The sequence below is a fragment of the Canis lupus genome, chromosome 21, assembly GCF_011100685.1.
Source record: "Canis lupus familiaris isolate Mischka breed German Shepherd chromosome 21, alternate assembly UU_Cfam_GSD_1.0, whole genome shotgun sequence".
NCBI classification, from domain to species: domain Eukaryota; kingdom Metazoa; phylum Chordata; class Mammalia; order Carnivora; family Canidae; genus Canis; species Canis lupus.
In genome coordinates, this window is record NC_049242.1 from 41,401,630 (window position 1) to 41,420,052 (window position 18,423).

Sequence of the window (18,423 nt, forward strand, 5' to 3'; positions counted from 1 at the left end):
TATTATAGGACAGGCCGCAGTAAGAGCCTTATAGCTGAGCTCAATCACCCTGGGACATTCTGAGCAATGTAATAAAAGATGCCTGAGCACTATTCACCAGGAATCAAAAAAGAAAAGCCCCTATCAAGTGGCTGCCATCCCCACTGAGCAGGTGTGACCCCTACAATGTAACGTTCCTGCATCGCATGGTTGTGTACACTGCAGTGCCCTATGGGTTTCCCTAGTATAGGACATAGAAGGTGTATGGAACAGACCTAAAGCAAGGTGCTGCCCAGCTGCACTTGCATGAGATGGATCAAGACCCATATGGAATCACTGTGGCAGTGGCTGCAGGAAGAGAAGGGGGCCCGAGGATCTGAAGTACTGCATGAGCCAGACCTGACTACCACAACCTTGTGCTCTTCTAAAGCTTATGGAAAAGCACAGGCATCCCCAAGGCATGGAGAGTAGGCTTAGTCAGGAATGAAGGCACCAACTGGGTCTCAGGTTGAGAGTAAAAGAGGGAAGAGGCAAAGGCACTGGTTAACCAAGAGGAGGAAAGAGGAAGGGGCAACTGGGAAAAACAGAGAAATGTACACTAAAGGACTTGTGAAATGATCCGGCCATGAACCTAGTGACGCCACACAGATGTCACCCGGGGGGCGGACATGGTCTGGATGGAGCACAGTGCTCTTTGAGAGCAAGGGAAGGCTACAGAGCTTGGTAGGGACATTCTTAGCAACAAGACTATATCTGCTGCACAACCCATCGTTGTTTTACTTAAGATAACATGCTTTTTTTCTTACAACAAAAGTAGTTTGTCAGAAGTTGGGGTAGAAAGAGGGGGATATGATGACCATTATGGTTAGGGGATCCAAGGAAAACACAAGCCACCAGGTCCCTAGTGGGGATAAGTTTCAAGGGCAATGAGAAGCAAGTTTTTGTTGGCAAGGGCTTGACTCCAGACATCAAAACTGAGCTCGGGTGAGCCTGGGCAACAGTGCCTGGGTTGCTTCTCCTCTCCAGCCCCCGAGATCATAAAGGCTGTCCCCATGGGCACCCACTAGCCTTGGAGGAGGCGAACCAGAGAGCCTGAGTTTGTGTTTGACACAGCTGGAGGCAAGTTTCCGGGCACACTTCACAGAAGGCTCTTTCCCCCACAACTACTTAAGCCTAAATAAACTGAGAACAGGATAAGCTACGAGACTGGCTCTACTTCACTTTCATTAATTAGGGTAGGGCTAAGTTGTTATAACAAAAGTACAGAAGCTTAAGATTGAAGAAACACTTTTTGTTTCCCTCAAAGTGATCCAGGTGCCAGGGGCCTTGGCTCCATACGGTCTTTCAGATTCCTTCCAATTTGCTGCTCTACTAGACCTCAGACTGAGGCTTGCCACCCAAAGGGTGATCCCAGGAAGTATTACCTGGGATCCTGCTGGAAATGTAAAATCTCAGGCTGTACCTCAGATCTATAGTGACAGCCAGAGCCAGTTACTTATCGTGTGGGTCCCAATGCACAATAAAAACGTGGAGACCCTTGTTCAGAAATTATTAAAAATTCCAAGATGGTGGAAGCAGGGCATTCACGCAAGCCCAGGCCCCTGCAGGACTACATAGGCCTCAGGCTATGAAGATGGGCAGTTTACTAGGAAAAGCCACACCAGAGATTAAAAACACTAGGTCACTAAAGCCAGATTTTACCTGCCGATAACAGGTCTAAATAGTGCCCTCATCACTAAATAGTGCCCTCATCATTCAAGAAACAGCATCTTGAATATTCACATTGATTCAGAGTTGCCCATCGGGAAAAATGTATTACTTGGGCAAGATGGGAAAACCACAACCTGGGACAACATCCTCTGTATTTAGGACACAGGGGTGCCAGTTAGTATTTTTGTGAGCCTTCTGGAAAGTTACCAAATAGCATTTTTTCCGGGCTGCTTCTGTGGTTTGTATTTGATTCATTAGACTTGGAAACTCCAGACTCCAGCACTGTGTTGCAACTCTGATAATTTACTTAGGGAGTTTAGCAGTATGCAGTTTTCTTCTAAATGAAGAGGCAGGAGGATGCGTGGATGGCTCTGTAGTTGAGGGTGTGCCTTTAGCTCAGGGTGTGGTTCTGGGTGGGGGGATCGAGTCCCACATCAGGCTCCCTACAGGGAGCCTCCTTCTCCCTCTGCCTCTCTGTGTCTTTCATGAATAAATAAATAAAATCTTTAAAAAATAAATAAATGAAGGGGTAGGAAAAACTCTGACCCCACTCTAACATTACTGTTTCTTGACACGAGATTCAGCCCCTTGTTCTGCCACAAAATGGTTAACACAGTGGAGTTTATGTTATCTGTATTTTATCATAATTTAAAACAACAAACTTGACAGTAGGTTAAGTGTCTGACTTCAGCTTGGGTCATGATCCTGAGATCCTACAACTGAGCCCAATGTCAGCCTGCTTCTCCCTCTGCCCCTCCTGTTTGTGCTTTCCCTCTCTCTCTCTCATATGCTCTCTCTCAAATAAATAAATAAAATCTTAAAAAAAAATAAAGAGAACCTGAAGGCACTGAATCCTGGTGGGTCTCAACAAATGGGGACTTGGGCAATGGACACATCTGTTAATTAAGCAGGGGCACAACCAGAGGTCCATGTGGATGGAGAGTGTTATCCAAGAAACAGAGAACCCAGGATGAGAGACAAACTGTGGAACTGAGAAACTGAATTTGGAAACAAGTCATAGAGGGCCTTCAAGGACAAGCTCAAGGATTTGGGCTTTGTTCAGAAAGCAGAGGGGAGCCACTGAAAGTTTGTGATTGGGAAGAGGCATGATTAAGACTGTGCCTCAAGCCCTGGTGGCACAGCAGTTTAGCGCCACCTGCAGCCCGGGGTGTGATCCTGGAGACCTGGGATCAAGTCCCACGTCAGGCTCCCTGCATGGAGCCTGCTTTTCCCTCTGCCTGTGTCTCTGCCTCTCTCTGTCTCTCATGAAGAAATAAATAAAATCTTAAAAAAAAAAAAAAAAAAAAGACTATGCCTCAAGAGGACAAGAACTCTGCCAGTGGATCTCTCATTACTTTCCATGAGACCAAGGATAAGGGGTTATCTATAATCCCGGATAACTCTTATCTAAATCTAGGAACAATGCAGCTGTAGGAGGCCAGCTGAGGATTAAATTAGACTCAAGGTCTATAGATCCCAGGCCTGGGGCAGGATCCCTGACATCAGTATTTTTCACAAGCTCCTGTGGTGATTTATGTGTGTAACAGCTTTGTGAGTCACCTGACTTGGGTGATGCCCAGGTGCCTACGTTTTAATGAGCTGAGACTGAGTGGGGGCAATGAGGAAGACAGAGTTTAGAAGTGAAGAAAGGAAGGTCACTAAGATTGCTCCGACTGTTCAGGCAGACAAGAAGGAATGAGAACACGGGTGGCGGCAACAGAAACTGGGAAGAAAATGACCACGGAAAACCACCACCAACACACAGTTGAGAGGATCTCCCTCATGACTGCACCTGAGGGCTGAAGAGGGGGAGGCAAGGATGACCACAAGGTTCTCAGCCTTGGGCGGGACAGGGACAAATTTAACACATGTAAGGACATTTTTTTTTAATTTTTATTTTTTATTTATGATAGTCACACAGAGAGAGAGAGAGAGAGAGAGAGAGGCAGAGACACAGGCAGAGGGAGAAGCAGGCTCCATGCACCGGGAGACCGACGTGGGATTCAATCCCGGGTCTCCAGGATCGCGCCCTGGGCCAAAGGCAGGCGCTAAACTGCTGCGCCACCCAGGGATCCCATGTAAGGACATTCTTAACTTCGACTTTGGTTTTCCCATTCTCTGGGATTCATAGAAACCAGCTGACCTGGGTCTGATCACTACTGGACGAAAAGATATTCCAAATCTTTCTTTTTTTTTTTTTTTTTAATTTTTATTTATTTATGATAGGCACACAGTGAGAGAGAGAGAGAGGCAGAGACACAGGCAGAGGGAGAAGCAGGCTCCATGCACCGGGAGCCTGACGTGGGATTTGATCCTGGGTCTCCAGGATCACGCCCTGGGCCAAAGGCAGGCGCTAAACCGCTGCGCCACCCAGGGATCCCGTATTCCAAATCTTTCAAACAACAGCCAACATGTATTACCTGTGTGCTGCCCCAAGTACTACTGCCCTGCACATTAGTCTCTTGTGACACTAAGAGATGGCTCTGACTTGACTCTCTGTGCCAGGCACTGTGCTTCACATTCATGACCTCAGTTAATTCTCAAACCATCCTGAGTAAGCGTTATTGCTGTCCCCATTTCCATTTCGTAGATGAGAAAACTGAAACTTAGAGAAACAAAATAACTGCCCCAAGGTCATTTAGAAAGAGACAGAAAAACATGCAAAGCTAGACAGCCTGCCTCAAAACCCAAGCTCTTAGCCACTATGCTACTCTGTGGCCCTGTTAAAAGTGAGGCAACTATGAATCACTGTCTAGAATTTTTAGGCAAGTGAAAAATACAAGTTGTATTTGAAAACACTGCCTAATATCCAACTAGACTATTGAAACCTAAACGTTTAGCCAAAGTGGATTTTTGTTGTTGGCTGGTTTACTTTAGAAAATAAATTCAGATGATGTGATACTTATTTTTTTAATGCTAGAAATTTCTCTGTACCCTCTTGGCAAATGAGGATTGCCGTAATACACCCTAGAACAATCTGTCAGGAAATGATTGCACAATTGTGCCAGTTCAGGCTGTCTCCTCCTCAGATTTCTTCTGGGCCCTCTTTTGGACAGTCATTATGTAATGAGAAAGCTGATGGACAGTGAAGGGAGGGGTCTTGCTCTTTACCTTAGTATAGACTCATACTCGACATAATACAAAACAACCAAAATCCAGCTGCTGCTAGTGGGAAGGTATGATATGATGATTTACAGTAAGAATATATATTTGGTCTTCCGCCTAATTCTGGCAGATCTAAAACCTTTGGAATTTCTTAAGTGATGACTGCCACAGAGGTGTCCTATAGTACTAATGAGGTAACATTTGGATAGCACTTAAGGATGAGGACTGGTTGCTAGTAGAGCCAATCATGTGATTTAGAGGGTTAGAACTTTCAGTATCACCCTCTATATCCCATCCCTGACCTCAGGAAAGAAAGAGACTGGACACTGAGTTCAATTGCCCATGACCAGTGATTTAACCAATCTGTAATGGAGGCATAACCAACCTCAAAGAACTTGATTCAGAGAGCTTCTGGATTGGTGAACACGTGGATTTGGAGAAGGGAGAGCTGGAGTAGGGCATGGAAGTTCCTAACATTTTTCCCCAAATCTTGCCCCACATATCTCTTCTATCTGGCTGTTCCTGAACTGTATCCTTAAATAAAAAACTGGCAATCTTACAAATAGTTTCTCGGAGCTGCTCTAGCAATTAATCAAACCATCAAACACAAGGAGGGGTTCGTGAGGACCTCTGATTTACAGGAAGTTGGTTAGAAATAGAATAACCTGGCCTTACAATTAGTGTATAAAGTGGAGGGCAGTCTTTTAGGGACTGAGCCGTTTACCTATGGGATCTGACACGTCAACAGTGTCAGAATTGGGTTAAATTGTAGGACACCCAACTGGGGTCAGAGGTGAAACACCACACACACACACCTCCCACCACTACCACCCCTACTGTTGACCATAACTTTTAGGTTTTTCACAAAACTCTAATAAGTTTTGTGAAGCCTCCTCTCTCTGACATCTGACAATTTTTCAACCCGTCTGATTATATCAAATCTGAATACCTGTGTGGAAATATGACAGCAATTTCTGTCTATAGCTTCCCGGCTGTGTTCTGAATGAAAGGAAGAAGTAAATCATTCAGTGTATCCAACACTTTTCTTACTCCACATTGAGTTTATCCCATGCTTTCCTACAAATTGCTACAATAAACCTCATGTCTGTATTCCACTTAAATAAAAACTTAACAGATTTTAATGTATTATTAATGTAACATGCTATGCAAGTGTACAGGGGCCTGACAAAGGCATTTGGGTCCATGGCTTAAATGACACAGGTGTCTACTGCAGTTTGTGAGTACTTAGTTTTCCTTTATTATGGCTTTTAAAAAATAATTTTCAAAAGTGCATGATTCCTTTGGACCACTGTTTAGGAAAGATTAGAGATAAAACATTTCCAGTAATAAATTAGTCATCTGTATATAAGTTCAGATTAGAAAATGTCAAATACTGGGAAAAAATAGATTTTAAGTTAGCTCAATTTTAAATATGGGGTCATTTCACGTAAATATCTAACTTGAATCTTCAATGTTTCACTTATTTGATGTGTTAATTCCATTCCATCAGGTCTTCTTTCAATAATTTCTCAACTATTCCAGAGAAGATATAAAGAATTCAACTTCTGTCAATTACTTTATCTGCCTTCACGCAACCAGGGTGAGAAACTTCTGTTCCCTCCATGAGAGTCACAACAGGAAAATAATTCCCCCAATCCCTTAAGCAAGGAGAAAATAATACTGTAGTTCAGAATAAGGACTGCACAGCTGTGAACTTTCACATTCTGATTCCAGAGCACTTCATTTCAGCAAAAAAGGACTGAGTCCTTTTCAAAATTCAACCCTGGTTGAGAAACAGAGGTCACAGCCACAGCCACAAATGCAGAAGTTATAGATACTGACAAAAGTACTCCCAGTAAGGTGGCAGAATTTTCAGGTGGTACCTTTCCTTCAACAACAAATGCACTCGGGAGGTTCAGGAGGATGATTCTGTTTTTCTCAAAATGTTGCGACATTTGCTGAATCTTCTTCCACTAGGCCTGCTGAGACCAGAGAAACCGATCACATTTTTCCAGCATGCTTTGTATCAAGGCTCTGAAATCCCAAAGAAAAGAAACAAGTGCATTTAGTTTTCATTGTTATTTCTTTACAAAAGAACATTTAAAAACCTACAAAGAATTAAAGGATTCAAAAAGCTGACTGATTCTGTGCAACAAAAGACAATCATAAGAGTGAAAAGGCATCCTGTCCTGTAGGAAAAGATACTTGCGAATCATATATCTGATAAAGGGTTAATATCCAGAATATATAAAAAAATTCATCCAACAACAAAAAACATGACAAAAAGATAGGCAAAAAGACTTGATAGGTCTCCAAAGATAATACACAATCAGCCAACAAGCATATGAAAAGATATTCAATGATCCTTTATCATTAGGGAAATGCAAATAAAAACCATGATGACTTGTCATTAGGATGGTTACTACCAAAAAGAAAATAACTAGTGTTGGTGAGAATATGTAGAAAATGGAACCCTTGTACACTACTGGTAGGAATGTAAAATGGTGTAACCCCTACAGAAAACAGTATGGCAGTTCCTCAAAAAATTAAAAATAGAATTCCATATGATCTAGCAATTCCACTTCTGGGGTAGGGTCTCAAATCTATATGTTCGTATTCACAGCAGCATTACTCATAATTGCCATGAGGTGGACGCATCCCAAGTATCCAAAGACAGATGAAAGGATAAACGAAATGTGGTATATCCACACAATGGAGTATTATTCAGCCCTACAAAGGAAGGGAAGTCTGATACATGTACAGAATGAACCTTATGAACATTACGTTGAAAATAAGCCAATCACAAAAAGATAAACATCATATGATTCCATTTATATAAAATACTTATAATACAGTAGCCCCCTCTTATCCACAGTTCCACTTACTATGGTTTCAGATACCCACGGTCAACTGTGGTCCAGAAAGAAATGATCTTCTGACATATGAGAATGATAGCCTAACACCACGTCACAATGCCTATGTCATTCACCTCAGTTTATCTCATCACATAGGCATTTTATCATCTACATCATCACAAGAAGGGTATGATACAATAAAATATTTTGAGAGACAGAGAGAGGAAAGACCACATTCACGTAACCTTTATCACAGTATGCTATTATGATTGTTCTATTTTATTATTACAGTTATTGTTAATCTCTTACTGAGCCTGTGGAGATGGCAGGACAATGGTGTAACAAGTATTACCTCTGTCTCTTCTCAGCAATCCTTAGAATATCACAGGTTCTGGTAAACCTCTCTGACAACTCCAGGGTCAAACCACATTCCTGCAGCAGTGACCAGGCCTGATCTGGGCCCATGGCCTTAGCTAATAGGAGGGCCACATTCTCCACGTTGATGGGGGAAGGCCCATCACTGAAGTTCCCATTTGGTGACTTCTGGGGTGCGGGCTTCGTGTTCTTGTTCTGTACAAGATGCAGGAGCAGCTTCCATTCCTCCACAGTCTCTGGGACCCAACCTTAACACACACGCACACAGAAACACACAACTGTTGGCTCTCATGGCTCGTAGCGCTCTGCCTGCATACAGTAGTAGATGGTCAAAACCACTTGTGAAAACATTTAATATCAAAACATAAGAACATAATCACATCATCCTACCATGAAGTTGTTTTCTGAACATTTGTTGAATAAATAATTCATTAAGAGAAGTCACAAAATTAGTTCCATAATTCTTTATTCACTTGCTTACTCAGGAATTTCCCAGGTATGGTCTGGGCTAGGCACACAGGTGCAGCGAGGGACCAATGGACATGACCCCTACACTCTTGTGGAGTTCACAGTCTAGTAAAGCAGGCAGAACTTAAACACAGAAATAAATCTGTACTTATAAACTGGGCTAAGTGCAGGGAACCATCACAGAGAATGGCAGGTTTAGGGGAGGATCTGAGAAGAGCTCCATGAGGATGGGACAGGTAAGCAGAGAGCTGAAAGACCAAGCAAACTTAGAGAGCATGTGCCTGTGGCTCACAGAGGGCAGCTTGAGGTCTCAGGGCATCATGAACAGAGGGTGAATGAGCCTGCATATCTGACAAAGGACACAAAGAGGGTAACTTGACACAGGACAGAACTTGAATTCAAGGAACTCAAAGAAAGGCCTACAGTGCACAAAGGCCTGGATTTTATTCTGAGTTCCATGTAAGGGGCTTCAGAGAGAAGAGCCACAATCATCCAATTTTTATAAAACCCTTCTGGCTGCTATAAGGAAAATGGATTAAAGGTGGGAGAGAATAGAAACCAGAAGACTAACTCTGAGGTTACTGCAGCCATCTAGGCAAGTAGCTAGGACCAGAGAGCTGGTGATGAAGCAAAAGTAGACAGATAAGAGATCTACTTCTGGCAGTAAAACCAACATGCCTTGAAGAATGATTAATATGAGTTATGGAGAAAGAGAATTATCAAGAAAAGACCCCCATTTAATACACCAAGGGTAAGAACAGCTGCTATTATTACTTTAACAAAATATTCAGGAACACCTGGGGGGCTCAGTTGGTTAAGTGTCTGCCTTCAGCTCAGGTCATGATCTCAGGGTCCTAGCCTGTGCCCTCCTTGCTCAGCAGGGGCTTTATTTCTCCTCCTCCCTCTGCCTCCTCCTCCCCACTCATGCTCTGCTTCTGTCTCACAAATAAATAAATAAAAGCTTTAGACAAAATATTCAGTCCTTTTATCTAGACAGAAAAGATTTTTTCTTTTTAAGATTTTATTTATTCACTCATGAGAGACACAGAGAGACAGAGGCAGAGGCACAGGCAGAGGGAGAAGCAGGCTCAAGGAAGACAGCCTGATGCGGGAATTGATCCTGGGACTCCAGGATCACACCCTGGGCCAAAGGCAGGTGCTAAACTGCTGAGCCACCCGGGGATCCCTAGGCAGAAAAGATTTTAAGTGATATTTATTTTCTTTATGTTTCCTGAATCCTCAGTTTTAATTTATAATAAACATTATGTTATGAGTTTAAATATATATACCATGTATATCTTAATTATTCTGGTTATTTTTCAGAACTGTACAGTTCTAGTCCTACAGAACCACCTGGGCCTCTTCTTCATTTCTGAAACAAAAATGACCTCAGTAATATTGGGACATCTGAAACTAACACTTGCCAGTCAACTGGCTTCTTTGCTCTGTTCTAACTTTCCCTCTCCTACACCAACAGGGCTGAACTGGCCTGTAAGTCACACTACTGAATGAAGGTTGCTGATGTCACAAGGTTGGCATCTTTGCATTAAGAGGAATGAAGTAGCACTACAAAACATTCAAGATGGGCTCTCAGATCTCAGATATCAGTGTGTCAAAGTTCTGGCCTTCTAATTGTCATTTTATCTGTGCTGGATTGATGAAAATTAAAAAAGAAAAAAACTTAAGTATCTAAATATCTGTGAAGGCTTAGGAAAAGCTGCCACTCCATTTTAAATTCATTTTAATGATATCTTAACTTTTGCCTGTGTAAAAGGCAGCATGGTGCTGAGAAAAGAATCTGAGCTCAGGGCTTGATCCTGGAGTTCCTGGATCAATTCCCACATCAGGCTCCCTCCATGGAGCCTGCTTCTCCCTCTGCCTGTGTCTCTGCCTCTCTCTCTCTCTCTCTGTGTGTGTGTGTGTCTCTCATGAACAAAGAAATAAAATCTATAAAAAAAAAACAAATAAACAAACAAACAAAAAAAAACAATCTGAGCTCAAACTTTAGAGATAGTGAGACCTGGGTCTGAACACTTCTTCCACTAGTTGCATGGCTTTGGGGAAACTGTTCTTCCTCTTTAAAACTTTGGTAAAATAGAAATAACAGTAACAATTCCAACAGCTTGTCATCTCATTTAAACAGCAAGTGAGAAAGCACCTAGTATATGATGCCTAACATACCATATAGTACGCACTCATTGATAGAAAAGTTGTCTGTAGTTTATTCCTAATTATGATTTCATATATATATTAAGTGGCATAGATTAAAAAAAAAAATCCCAAAAAGCTCCCAAACCTCCACAGATTTGACAGCTAGCTAGAATTACATACAGGATCATTAAAATGTTCACTAGATTTCTTTACTGAAATGTCTGCAGTGACTTCTAAAATACTACAACCAAGAGTAACCAATTGGGATTTACATACCATTGTCCCCTTCCATCAGGCTCATATCGTTCAAGCACACAATGTTGGTAAAGGCCTCTCTTCTTCTCTCTAACTCCAAACAAAGACTAAGATATCCAGGCCAGAAACTTTAAAGAGATCAAAGTTAAAGAAAGGAATTAAAACAGCAAATTTATCTGGAGCTGTACTGTCCAATAGAGTAAATGTTAGCCACACATGGCTACTTAAATTTAAATTAAATAAAAAGTTCTTCAGCTGACCAAACCATATTTCCAGTTCTCAATGGCTACAAGTGGCCAGTGGCTACCATATTGGACAATGTAGAAGACTATTTCCATTATCACAGACAGTTATATTAGTTAGCCCTGATCTAAAGTGTTTAAGTAAAATGAATAAAAGCTAGAGATAAATACTAACATTTGAGGCTAAGCACCAATTATGAAACATGTAAGATAATATATTTTATAAACTTTCAGGTTTCTTCCCCAAATATGCAAACTATGTTTTCCCTGACTCTACCCCCTCCTTCATTTGCTATACCCATTGTCTATAAGTCCCACTGCATTTTCCTTCAGAATGTCCCTTGGATGTGCTCCTTCTGCTGCCCTACTAATCACCAATTCAATCATATCTGAATTACTAAAACAGCTTCCTAGCTGGCACTCCTACCTCCAATCCTTCTCATATATGACACCAGAAAATGATCTCCAAAAAGCTCCATTTTTGTCATTTTTGTACCAAAAACTCTAAAAGGTCTCTACTGATAACTAAATTCTTCTGACAAGCCACCAATGTCCTACATGATCTCATCACCCACCATACCTGGCTAGTCTCATCCCTTATTATTAATGAACAAATTCCTATCAAGAACCTACCACTGTGAATATACCTGGCTAGTCTCATCCCTTATTATTAATGAACAAATTCATATCAAGAACCTACCACTGTGAATTAAGGCATTATGAGGAAAAAGGAAGACACAGGTCCCTATCTCCAAAAGATTATAATCCAGGTAGAGCCCTAAAATAACATTACCAAACAATAAATAACTACTATGTGGTATGGATAAAAAGCAATGTCAGTTTCTCATGCTCCTGCCATTGCTGGTTTGCTCACCTGCCCTGCCTTCCTCTTGGGCTCCTTTATCAATACAAATCCTGTCCAGCCTTCAGGACTTTACCTCCAAAGTCTCACCTCCTTCTGAAGTCCTTCACCAGCACTTCTCTTGAGCACATTCTGATCTCTCCCTTCTCAGGAATCCTGTATCAACTGTAACTCCTATCACATGGTCTGGAGCTTAATTAAATACCATCTAAGTGCCTGAGAACTAGGGCTGGCTACTAAGGACCAGGGGGAGAGAGGAATTAGCAAGGGCCAATCTCTTCTACAAAATGAAAAAACATTCACAAAGTTTAAATGGAAAAAGATGTTTACTATCACTTAAAACAAAAGATACTTTTCCCTAGTAAAGAGAATTTCCAAATGAAAATCATACCAATTCAGGGCCTTCACTACAAAGCTGTTAATAAATAAGATGATTCTAATCTTAACTTCAGCTTCTAAAAAATTCTTACTTACCCATGAGACCTACAGATGTCAGTCATTTTCTCTTTGGTTGTAAAATCTGCAGGTAGTTTAATGAGATGAAGCATCAGCTGACTGTAGCCCCATGAAGACAAGTGTGAATGAGGCCTGCAAAATGAAAAGCTCTAAATAAATTGAATAGGAAATACGTTCCACAACCTGTTTTTTCAAATCATCTGATAGATAAGAATACAGTTTAATTTTATTTGTTCCATTATTATTATAGTTTTCAAACATTTCTACTTGGCTTTTGAAAAATTAAAAATAGCTATGTTTCCTATACAAATACCTATTTTTAAAAATTACACATTTTAGGTCATCAAAAGCAAAGAAACGTCTATAATCCATCACTCACAGACTGCCACTGTATGTCCTTCTAGACCTTTTGTATAGGCATATAAGATAGGCACTTGGGGGGGCTTTTAAAAAGCTCTCCTAGAGGAAAACACTAGGAACATTTCTAATACAGAACACGTATCAGTGTGTATTTTTTAATGAATTCTTTTTTTTAGTCCCAAGCCATGTCTAGAAATTTCCAGGGAGAAAACATACAATTTTCTCCCTCTACTATAGATTGTATCAAGGACTCTTAATGTGGATCCATGAAAGAGGTTCAGGGGGATCAGTTTAACCTGAAATCATGTGCAAAATTGTGCAGGGATGTGCATTTTTCCTGAGAAGGATCATCAGATTCTTATATAAGATCTGTAACTCAGGGATCCCTGGGTGGCGCAGCGGTTTAGCGCCTGCCTTTGGCCCAGGGCGCAATCCTGGAGACCCGGGATCAAATCCCACGTCGGGCTCCCGGTGCATGGAGCCTGCTTCTCCCTCTGCCTGTGTCTCTGCCTCTCTCTCTCTCTCTGTGACTATCATAAATAAATTAAAAAAAAAAAAAAAAAAAAAAAAAAAGATCTGTAACTCAAAACATGTTCAGACCCACTAAGTCTCATTACTACCATGATTTGAGCCAGTCTCTTCCATCACTATTCCTCAAGTAAGCCAAGAATGCTACATGTGAATAAAGGCATTCCATTCCAAAAGAACTGTAGAGCTTAGAAAGTGCGCTTCTGTACCTGGGGTTTCCTTCATCGTCCATTGTGCTGGTGCTTGGGGGAGCATCGTGGGACACGGCCAAAAGCAGCCAATCCAACCTTAAAGACTCTGGTTGCAGAAGAGACTCAAGAAAGGAGGGCCTAAAAGAAAAGTGGGGATAAAAGTCACCAATCTTCATGCCGAGAAAGGAGACATAAAATCTGGGAAAGTGAAAAAAAATGTTACCAGGGGATCAAAATAGTAGGTGAAATAACTTGAAAACGCTCTGCTATGAAATGTTTAGAAATGCTGGTGAAAATCTGACAGCTGGAATGCCTGAGTGGCTCAGCAGTTGAGCATCTGCCTTCGGCTCAGGGTGTGATCCCGGAGTCCCAGGATTGAGTCCCACATCAGGCTCCCTGCATGGAGCCTGCTTCTCCCTCTGCCTATGTCTCTGCCTCTCTCTGTGTGTCTCTCATGAATAAATAAATAAAATCTTAAAAAAAAAAAATCTTACAGCCTTTTAAATGAACAGGTGAGCTCAAGATAATAAGGTAAATGTCTAAAGGCCTAAAAAGAAAAAAAGAGAGAGAGAGAGAGAGAAATAAAAACCAGCATGGCAAATGTAAATCAATCAGAGGAAAAAAGGTGATCAGGGTGGGAGGGGTGGGGGATGGATGTTGCTAGCTTCAACAACTAACAGCAATGCAGAAATAGGAAATGAGGCCTCAGCCTAAAAAAGGGACAAAAAGCTGGAACTGAGATCCACAAAAAGATGAGATTCCTCCGAAAGCTGGAATATTATCAGTAAAGAGGTTGACAATAAACCTACTGAGCAGCACAGACAACAAGGAAGCTTATCTGTCTTAGCGTTAAGACCTGAAGCAGGGGTTAAATGTACACTGATCATCTGAGAATCCCTGGGGGATGAGGGGGATGGTAGGGAAGAGAAGTGTGGTATGCACACATTTATAGTGTGTGCTGCGGACTGTGACAGAGGGTAGTGGCTGGAGGCGTCCTCTTCCATAGTAGGGGCCTCAGCATTACGGCAGTTGGCAGTAAAAATGTTACAGTACCTTCCACAAAGAAACAATGCCCTATCAAGGCAAAGGGAGTCTGCAAATATTCTCGCCTTCTCACCGTTGTTCTTCAGGCCTCGATTTCACCAGACTGTCTAAATAGGCCAAAAACTGAGCAGGATGATGATGACAAAGTTGCGTGACATCCGAAGGCAAAACAGATGGGTAAAATCCGATTAAGGACCGAAGGGCAGATTCTCCAAACCTCTCATACAATCTGCATTTAAAAACAAAACAAGTTAGTCTTCACTTCAGTGACATGATGTAACTTGGTTACACTAAGCACTTATTAGAAATAAAAATAACAAGAGACTGCCCACCATGCAACTGAGTAAAATTTTAGAGATTAAGACAAAAATTTTAAAAATATGCTTTATTCATATAAACAACATATACGACAACTTACCGGGCAGCATAAGCAATCAACAAAGGATTGTCAAAGGGGACTGAGTCATTCAATAACTTTAGTCTTGTTGGGAGGTCTCCTTGTTCCATCTCTATATATGTAGGATTGGAACTTGCCAATTCTGAAAGATAAAGCACACCCTTTTCCTTTCATCTCATAGCTGTAAATATTCAGTTCATGAACACATTCATTCAACAATCATTAGTCATGGATCTACTGCGTGCATGGCACAATGTTTAAGCACTGAAAGACAGATAAAAAAAGAGTAAGACACAATCCCTACTTTTAAAGACCTTAAAATCAAATTGGGAGGCAAAATACACTATAATTTTTAAATGAGAAAAGAACACACAACCAAGATACAACCCACTATCACCCTAAAAAAAGTATAACATATTAGCACGTATCTGTTATATACTAAATCAACAGAATAGATCAATCTACGACCAATACCAAATTTCTCATTTTTCCTAGAGCCAGTGCCTCTACTCCATGTTTTTGAACAAAATAAATTACATTAATGGGTGACGGGCACTGGGGGTTATTCTGTATGTTAGTAAATTGAACACCAATAAAAAATAAATTTAAAAAAAAAATAAATAAATAAATTACATTAACTTAAATTTTCACCTATTTTTAACGAACATCAGTTATAGCCAGGTCAAGTGTGTGATGATCTAGTTAAAACTACTTGTAGTTTAAAAAAAAAAAAAAGAACAAAAAACAACTACTTGTAGTTTAAAAAGATATCTCTGCACACACACACACACACACACACACACACACACACACATATGAATCTAAAGTGAGTATTTTTAAAATATTTTAGTTTTAGTCTCTACACCCGATGTGGGGCTCAAACTTACCACCCAGAGGCCAAGAATCATATGCTTCACTGACTGAGCCAGTCAGGCACCACTAAAACGAAGTAGTTTTTTGAAGTAGTTTTCAAAGGGCTCTGAGGACAAATCCTAAGGAACGATCCCCAAAGCTGTTTTCCTTAATCACATCATTAGCAGAAGGGTAGCATCTGTTCAGATCATTTCTAAAAACCCAACCTTCAATTTCTGATATATGGGTTTGTTTTTTTTTTTTTTTAAGATTTTATTTGAGAGAGAGAGAAAGAGAGAGAGAGAGAAAAAAACGGGAGGAGCAGAGGGAGAGGCAGAAGCAGATTCCATGCTGAGCATGGAGCTGGACATGGACTTCTGGAATCATGATCTGAGCTGAAGGCAGATACTTAACCAACTGAGCTACCCAGGTGCCCTGATATATGGTTTTTTAAGATCATTTTTTCCCACTTTCATTATTTCCTATTTGTGTCAGGCAGTAAGTAATTGAACAAATTCAGAGAAGGCAACCAGCCTTCTTTTTTTTAAATGTGAAAATACTAAGATGCTATTGTGCTCTATACTAATTTCTATGTGACAAGGCAATCTGATTATTACCTTTCAATCCTTCAATAAAAGTGTCCCAAACACCAGGACTGTTAGCGTAACTAAGCTTGACACTCTCCTTTGCTCTTTTCAAGTCCAGGAGGAAGAAGTACTTCTTTATGAACTGACAAGCCAGAATTTCAGGAGAGTGCTGTTGGAAAGAATGGTCCGCGTGTCCGCTTGTGGTTTTGGTCTCAAAATTCAATACATTCAATTCCAAACACAACGTTGTCAATTCAGCCAGGTCCTTCTGAAGACCGTCAGCTATGCTGCACGGAGCACATACTTGGAAAAGGTCATCCGAGGGCTCCTTCACACACTCTGTAGATTCACATGCTGTTGGAGCAACAATTTCTTCATTGCCTAAAGAGTCTCTTTTTTCATTTTTGTTATCTTCATCTAATATTCCCTTTTTTGACTCTTCAAACAACAGCACATCCTGGTTTGACATCGTAGATGAGTGGCCAATATCTGAAACGCCTAAAAAGTCCTTCACGGCAAATGCTTTTTCTAACTGTGGAAGCCACTCCTGTAAGACCATTCTCAGAGACTCGGGTTCAAACAAAACCAGTGGATCTTGTAGCTTGGTCCTATACAAGACAGACCAATGTGAAATTTAGGCTCCATGTGTTTTTTTGTTTTGTTTTAAAAAAAAAAAAATTATTTCATGCTAAACAAACCTACTGAATAAAAGACTGATCTGAAATGTTACTTTTCAACTCTTTGACAATTATCTCAGCAAGATGAAAATACAGAGAGTGTTAACTTGAATACTAATTGTTGAATTTCAATTACCAATGAGACTACCTCTACCCCACACTGTCTGAGGACCACTACTGACGACCTTGAAGTCATTCCCATTCACTATAAAACTCTCTCGTCCTCGGGGCACCTGGGTGGCTCAGTTAAATGTTTGCCTTTGGCTCAGGTCATAATCCCAGAGTCCTGGGATCGAGCCCCATCAGGCTCCCTGCTCAGGAGCCTACTTTTCCCTCTGCCAACCCCATCCCCTTGCTCATGCTCTCTCTCCCTCAAATGAATAAATAAAATCTTAAAAAATAAATACTCACATTGCTTCTGCTGTCGCTACTTTGAGCTCTTGGAACTTGTCTTCTTCTGGAGGTTGACTAATTACTTCTTTTTTGTCCCTAGAAAAATGTGAAAAGAGTTGGAGGGGATTAGAGCTTCCTTGGACAAATGTTTCTAAGTGCTCACTAAGTGGCAAGTACTGTACTTAATACTACATGACACAAACAGAGGAATATAGAAAAATGGTCCATGGCTTTAAGATGAATAAACTCGGGCAGCCCTGGTGGCCCAGCGGTTTAGCGCCACCTTCCGCCACCTTCGGCCCAGGGTGTGATCCTGGAGACCTGGGATCGAGTTCCACATCGGGCTCCCTGCATGGAGCCTGCTTGTGTCTCTGTCTCTCTGTCTGTCATGAATAAATAAATAAAATCTTAAAAAAAAAAAAAGATGAATAAACTCAAGTGAGAAAGAAAAGTATGCAAATAACTATTACATAAATGAGAATAAAATAAATGCTAAAGAGCAACACAACTGAGCTACGAAAGCACAGTAAAAGGAATAATTATTCTGATGAGGCAATCAAGGGATACCTTCCCCTGGAGGCAGTATGTGTGTTAGGAAAAATGGTGCAGGGGAAGGGGTTGAAGGGTGGGGGTGGGAGGAATGCAAGTGAAAGAAACAGCGTGAGGTGTATCCACCCAGTACTCTGCCAGGACTGGAATTTCAAGTGCTTGGAAGGATGTGGATGGAAGTGAGGCTGGAAAGATGGGCTGAGGTCAGACTGAGGTGGCTTTCAATGCCACGGCAATCCTGTACTTTTTTCCCTGTTAAGTACATGGATTCACAGACCTATCCTATTTCCTCTGACTGTCCATGTTCCCTGGGCCTATGGGGCTCTCAGTTCCTGAGTGAGTGCTGAACCTGTGTGCTTCCAATGCTCAGATCCCCTGAGAAAGTAC

The 18,423-nt window shown here is 41.2% G+C and overlaps 1 protein-coding gene across 6 annotated transcripts in view; it reads right to left on the reverse strand.

The window, feature by feature from the left end:
• Window positions 1-5,910: 5,910 nt before the first annotated feature.
• HPS5 (HPS5 biogenesis of lysosomal organelles complex 2 subunit 2) overlaps window positions 5,911-18,423 on the reverse strand; it is a 45,222-nt gene continuing 32,709 nt past the window's right edge. For 4 of the 6 annotated variants that reach the window (XM_038569198.1, XM_038569197.1, XM_038569199.1 and 1 more), the window contains 9 exons: window positions 17,506-17,583; window positions 16,448-17,025; window positions 15,000-15,120; window positions 14,655-14,810; window positions 13,556-13,675; window positions 12,477-12,590; window positions 10,920-11,026; window positions 8,002-8,272; window positions 5,911-6,828 (listed from right to left, as the gene is read on the reverse strand). In XM_038569198.1, coding sequence (XP_038425126.1) covers window positions 6,768-6,828; window positions 8,002-8,272; window positions 10,920-11,026; window positions 12,477-12,590; window positions 13,556-13,675; window positions 14,655-14,810; window positions 15,000-15,120; window positions 16,448-17,025; window positions 17,506-17,583 — 1,606 coding nt within the window. In that variant the 3' untranslated portion in view covers window positions 5,911-6,767. Of the gene's footprint in view, window positions 6,829-8,001; window positions 8,334-10,919; window positions 11,027-12,476; window positions 12,591-13,555; window positions 13,676-14,646; window positions 14,811-14,999; window positions 15,121-16,447; window positions 17,026-17,505; window positions 17,584-18,423 lie in introns of those variants that run through there. The other 2 variants (XR_005375805.1, XM_038569201.1) reach the window with 2 other exon arrangements.